The sequence below is a fragment of the Salvia splendens genome, chromosome 13, assembly GCF_004379255.2.
Source record: "Salvia splendens isolate huo1 chromosome 13, SspV2, whole genome shotgun sequence".
NCBI classification, from domain to species: domain Eukaryota; kingdom Viridiplantae; phylum Streptophyta; class Magnoliopsida; order Lamiales; family Lamiaceae; genus Salvia; species Salvia splendens.
Window position 1 is genome coordinate 23803604 of NC_056044.1, and position 6242 is coordinate 23809845.

The following is a 6242-nucleotide window of genomic DNA, read 5'->3' on the forward strand; positions in this document are numbered from 1 at the left end:
ATTATAAAACCAATATAAAAAAGTAGAATTCATATTCCACTAACTTTTTCAATCCACTATTCTTTACATTTTTTAAAACTCGTGTCATAATAAAAGTGACTCCTATTGCGGGACGAAGGGAGTATCATTCATAAAGTCTCTATTTATATGGAACAATTTGAGTGATAAGTGATACTACTAGTTTCATCCGCAATAAAAATGTCATGTTTTTATTTGATGTAACGAAATTGAAACCAGTAACGAAATTGAAATGTTGTAATTAAGATCTAAACGTTCAATTTAATTAGTAATTCGTTTTTTTAGAATAATACATTTTTCAATTTTGTGATATACACCGCAGGCAGTAGACTCCAAGCTAGCTAGGAAAAATCCTTACATTAATGTAAATGATCAATTATACATATTATCTGGCCTGGCTTGCGATTGCAACGGCACGTGGATTGAATCCGGCGACATCGATATCATCTGAAGGAGACTAGAATTCGAAAACGTCTCCTCCAACGCCGGTCCCCTCCTGCTACCTCCGTCCACGCAGTCCTTGGCTATATGCAGCAGCTCCCTCGCAACGTCCGCCATCCCGAGCTTGGCGTCAGCTCCGAATAGCAGACACCGCGTGGCGAGGTCCACCACTATCTGAATCTGCTCGCGCCTCGACGACGGCTGCTCGTGGTAGTAGAGGCTGGGGTCCACCATCTCCTCGATCTTCCCCTTGTGCAGAGCCGCCGTGGTGCAGTCCACCACGGCGTCCCCCGTGATGATCTCCATAAGCACCAGGCCGAGGCTGCAGACGTCGTTCCTCCTCCTCCCGCTCCCTTCGTCGTTAAGAAGATCGAAGCCGGCGAGCTTGACCGAGAAGTCGATGTCTAGGAAGATGCACGCGGAGTGGAGATCGTGGTGGAACAGGGGAGGCGAGATCTCGTTGTGGAGGAATGCGAGGGTGGATGCGGTCTGCGCGGCGACGCTGAGCCTCTTGTGCCAGTGGAAAGGCACGTTCTCGTATCTGGCGCGGCGCAGGTGGTCCATCAGGGTTCCGTTTTGGGGGTAGTCGTAGACGACGAGGGGCGTGGAGCCGGCGTTGATGGACCATCCGATCACGCGCGCCATGTTTCTGTGGGAAACAGCGGAGAGTCTCTCGAGCCTGAGCATGATCTGGATGAGGTTGCTATCAGTGTCACAATAGTCGACTTTCTGCACTGCGACGCGCGATCCTCCTCCTACGACTCCGTGGTAGAGTGTGGAGGGGGAAGTGCTGTCGACTATCTTCTGACTGTCTCCGAATCCCCTGGTTGCCTCCTCTAGTTCGTGGTATGTGAACAGCCTGGCCTTGTGAGAGGAGATGTTGGCATGGAAATGTGGCTGCTCCGTGATTAATTTATCCGATCTGATGCGGCGTTTCATCAGAAAAAGTGCCGTTAACGACACGACAGACAGAGTTGAGGTCAGTACCCCTGCATCAATCATAACATATTCAAATTGGTGTCAGCATTTATTCATGCTTATCTAAAACTGTTTCGTTTCTAGGAATACAATAATCATACCTGCTAAAATGAGTGCCTTTTTTCTACCATGTTTAACCTGATAGCACTCACTTCCGTCAACTTCCTTTCCACCCTTGAAGCAGGCTGCCGGATTATGAATGATGATGAACAAACATTTTAGATCATTTTTTGTCATATAACTATAAGATAGATGAGTTATCTACTACCCTAAAGATAAAATTGATGCATGGCTTACATTTGAGGCATCCGATTCCGGAAGGGAAGCCGTCGCCGGAGAATCCATCAGCGCATTGGCATCTGAAACCGTTAGCAACGGAGGTAGCATTGACGACATTGGCGTTGGGGGCACAGGCGGCGTGGGTCGAGTTTCTGGGAACAGCCCATTCGAGCTTAACACCGCGCATTCCGGTGCTGCTGCCGGGAATAACAACCCAAGAGGAGAATCCCCTGCAGCCGTATTTGGAGAAAGCGGTGAGGCTATCGCCGGGGCGCCGGGAGGTGCGGTCGGAGAGGGGATAGCAGCAGGAGGGGTAGCCGGCGGGGCGGCCATCGCAGGAAGGCATGAGAGAGGTCCTCTGGCAGTCGGGTTTGCAGAGGGAGGAATCTTCGCAGTCGTACAAATCGAGGATGTTGTCGGAGGAGATGGCGAAGTACTGATCGGCGGCGAAGGAGAAGGACCTGAGGTCGTTGTAATGGCGGCAGAGGGTGGTGTTGGGGAAGTCGAGGAGGAGGCCGTCGGGGAAGAAGCGGAGGATCCGGTAGGAGCGAGAGGCGATGGTGAGGAAGAGAGAGGAGGAGTTGATGCAGGAGAGGCGGAAAGCGTCATGGAGTGGAGGGGTGGCGTTGAGGTAGAAGGGGAAAGGTATGTGGAAGGTGCCGCATTGAGAGGCAGCGAGAATTACTGGAGTGTAGAGGAGGAAGAGAGAGAAGAGCCACGGCGACATGGCATCGGTGAAATGGAGGAAAGGGAAATGGAAAGAAGATGAAAGAAAGGGAAATGGAGAAAAGGGTGTTGTTGGAGTGAGGGAAGAGAAGACGGTTGGTCTGCGGAATGGGACGCATCCGTACCTATGCAATTGTGCTATTCCCGTGCGTCGCGGAACTTGGGACTTGGAAACACGCCCACCAATTCCATTTTCTCCTCTCTCTATTATACGCTTACTATACTAGTACTCCTTACGAATCACTTTTTAATAGTACACTCTTAACATTTGTAAATTGTAAGCTACTCATTTTGTTTAGAGTAGATATAAATTTACATAAATTGGAGTATATATAAAATTAGATATTTTAGGCATTTTATATTTAAATATACTTATAATGATTCATAAATTTAATATAGTCTCTCCGTCTAGAAAGTATAAATTATTTCCTTAATAGTTCATCCTTAAAAAAATTCTATGAACTTTTAAATTTTAGAATAATTAAGTGAAACATTACCCCTATACATTATTTATTTGCAACTTATACCATTACACTAGCTCACTCTCCACTAACACTATTTACACTACCATTTATTTCTCTCTCTTTTACTTTATCAATTATATACTCTTTAAAACTCATGCCGAACTAAGAGCATCCACAATGGCGGCAAGCGGACCGGCTAGCCGATCTCCGGCGCTCGCCGAACCATTGTAACCGGCGAGCGCCATTTCGGTAACCGGCGAGCGCCATTTCGGCGAAAAAATCGGCGAGCGCATGCTGATCCGCGAGCGCTGGCCGATGCGCTCGCCGGTCCGCTCACCGCCATTGCAGGCTCCGGACCGGCGAGCGATCGGCCAGCGAAATTTTCTTTTTTTTTTTAAATTTTCGAAACACTATATATATGCGCTTTGCACGTCATTTTCATTCACACCACTTGTTTTAACGAGTACTCTCTCTATCTTAATTTCTGTACAAGATCAACAACGTGAAATGGAGAACAACAACGAAGGTACTATAATGACGAGCGGGTCTCAAACTCCCCCGGTACCCGTGGGAGGTGGATGGGGTCCGATGCCCGGGTACTACAACATGTACCCGTGGCAGCAGATGATGTCCGGGATGGCAGCCGGGGGGAGTATGCCGGGGGGTTACCGGCGATGCCGGGGTGGGCACCCGATATGCAGATGATGCCGGGGTGGGCAGCCGAGATGCAGATGATGCCGGGGGGAGGGTACCGGTGACGCAGGGGACGCCGGGGGGGAAACCGTCTATCGCCCCAGTTTTGATTTTTCGACTGCTTCTTCGCACACATCGACCCCAACGGAGGCGCAGTTCACGCAATATGAGACTTTCTCCTTAGAGGAGTTAGGCTTTGATCTTCTCGGTGTTCAGGAAACTCCCGTTCAAACGGGTGGAGTAGGGCCGGGTCAGGGCCCTCCAAAGAAGAAGGGCAAGAGGGTCGGCGAGTCGTCGCAGCCAGGTGAGGACGACTGCTCGGTACGGAGGAAGTGGACGGATCCGGAGAACGTCGCGCTGTCCAAGGCGTGGGTGAGTGTTTGCGATGATCCTATCACTTCGAATAATCAGAGAATCGTCAACATGTGGGCCAAAATAGCAGCAGCCTACAAGGCATTTTGCTCGGAAGGGAGGCCGCGCAATGGGGAGGAGTGCCGGAATGCGTGGTACCGAATCAGGGCTGAGGTCTCCCGATTTTAGGGCTTGTACGCCAACGCCCTCCGCATGCAGAGCAGTGGCCAAACGGAGGATGACTCCAGGAGGATAGCGGAGAAAGCCTTCCCCCAGCCCGGATTGTATAAGGAGTTCACCTACTGGAACTGCTATGAGGTGTTGAACGACTCCGAGAATTCTGGGCAGGTGTCGACGCTGGCTGGCCGAAGAAGCAACGACTGAACTATACCGGTGATTACAGTGGGAGCAGCGGCGTTTCCAACGACCTCCCCGAGGGTGCTCAGAAGCTCCCTTCCCCTCCATCGTTCGCTCGCCGAACTCGCCCAGTTGGTCAAAGGCGGGCGCAACGGGAGGCGAGGGGGGCGCCGGGGGATCTCAGGAGGTCCAGTCGGCATCCCCCCTTGGCCAGTCGACAGAGGATCTCAAATTCTTCGCGCGTCAACAAACGCGTGCTCAGATGGTCAAGATCTTAGCCGATTGGAAGGCGGCAGAGGACCCCGAGGAGAAGAGTTTTTTTCACGCATTGCTCGTGAGCATGCGTGACGATTTGAAGGCTACCGCGGCACGGGGGGTTACAGGGTGGCGACAGAGACGAGGAGTGAGGCAGAGGTCTGGATTTTTTTGAACAATAATGTAATTTTTTTTAAATTAATGTAGTTTTTTTTTAATGTACTTTTTTTTAATTTAAATAATATTATTGAATTTTCCCGTATCTGTGTCGTAAATTTAATTCCGTATTTTGTGTGATTGTCAATTATTTGTTTTATATAATTTTGAGTGATGTGGCTAGGCTATTGCTGGGCTATTTGCTTGTCCTGATAATGTGGCAGGAGGAGTTTGTGGCTGGGCTATGGCTGAGCTATTCTTATTGTGGATGCCCAAAGAGCATTCGCAATAGCGGACTAAAGGTAGGACTAGCGGTTAAAGCGTGGGGATATCAGTCCACAATAGCGGACTAACGCGACGGACGTCCCGAAGTATGACGAGCACTCATCCACGCCCTAACTATTAGTCCTACCTTTAGTCCGTGATGCACTATTTATTAGCACTAAAAATACCTGCAAGCATACAGGGTAGATCTAGTATAGCTAAAGGTCAGTACCGGATATCGAACACAGGGAATAAGATTGCAACTGACTACCATATACTAAGCGTCATATACTATCTAGAGACACGTGATTTTTGGGTAGATTAATTAAACTAGACTGAAGGAAATAAACAAAAAAACGGAAAACATAAAAAGAAATAATACAAAGCAGGCATAAGAATGTAGAATTTTAGGATCCAACAACACAATTGACTTCCTTGAATTACGGTCTCCAGAGCTATTAAGTCGATCACAATTATAGATTAAACCCCCTCCCGAGGTGAGAAACCTGTAGATTAGGTGATAGGATTGAAGTCCCCTTCTAACCCTTAAACCCCTAACTCCTAAAAGCATATAAGATCAAAGACCTCACTCAAAACCTCAACTTTCCCGAGTTCTATTGAATTAAGGTGTGAATTATCCCTTTTTCCAAGTCAATTATTCGTCTCCCGAGTACTCTAATCAACTCTAACATGTATTCAAGAGGTAGCTAATCAATTGAACATAGAAAGCACCAGATAAATCAAATAACTGCAAGAGCTAACAAGGAAAATCAATCGAATATCTTTACCAAAAATTCTACAAAAGATGTTTAACTCATAGACAAGTAGTAAAAACAAAAATAAAAGTATAAGACATGAAAGAAATTGATAAAACCCAAGGTTGAATCTTCAATCTTCAGCCTTCTCTTGCCTGGATCTGCAGAGCTCCGCTCCAATGGAAGATGGATGAATTATGTGTGGAAGATGGAATTGAAGAATGTGTAGAGGGGGAAGGATTGGAGGCTCTGAGATGAAGATTGTGAATTAGGTTTAGAGGTATTTATAGGCTGGAAAAAGGTTTATTTTTGATAAATTTCGTGCCCTACAAGAAATAGGAGAGATTTGGCTTCACAATATAATAATTTCTTTTCTTCCGTGAATTTCCGCCTAAATTCCCGCCAGCTTTGACTGCACTGCGCGATGTTCGTAGAATTGTCATAACTTTCTCCACAGAACTCCGATTGAGACATGTAAGATATCCACGCGAAACTCTTTCGAAGA

General features: G+C 47.5%; 1 protein-coding gene across 1 annotated transcript; it reads right to left on the bottom strand.

Annotated features, from left to right (window-relative positions):
• Positions 1-299: 299 nt before the first annotated feature.
• LOC121761088 (probably inactive receptor-like protein kinase At2g46850) lies at positions 300-2693 on the bottom strand. The gene is made up of 3 exons (XM_042156679.1): positions 1735-2693; positions 1539-1622; positions 300-1448 (listed from the first exon to the last, which is right to left on the bottom strand). The coding sequence occupies exons 1-3, from the start codon at positions 2441-2443 to the stop codon at positions 391-393; spliced, it is 1851 nt and encodes a 616-aa protein (XP_042012613.1). The 5' UTR covers positions 2444-2693; the 3' UTR covers positions 300-390.
• Positions 2694-6242: the final 3549 nt, after the last annotated feature.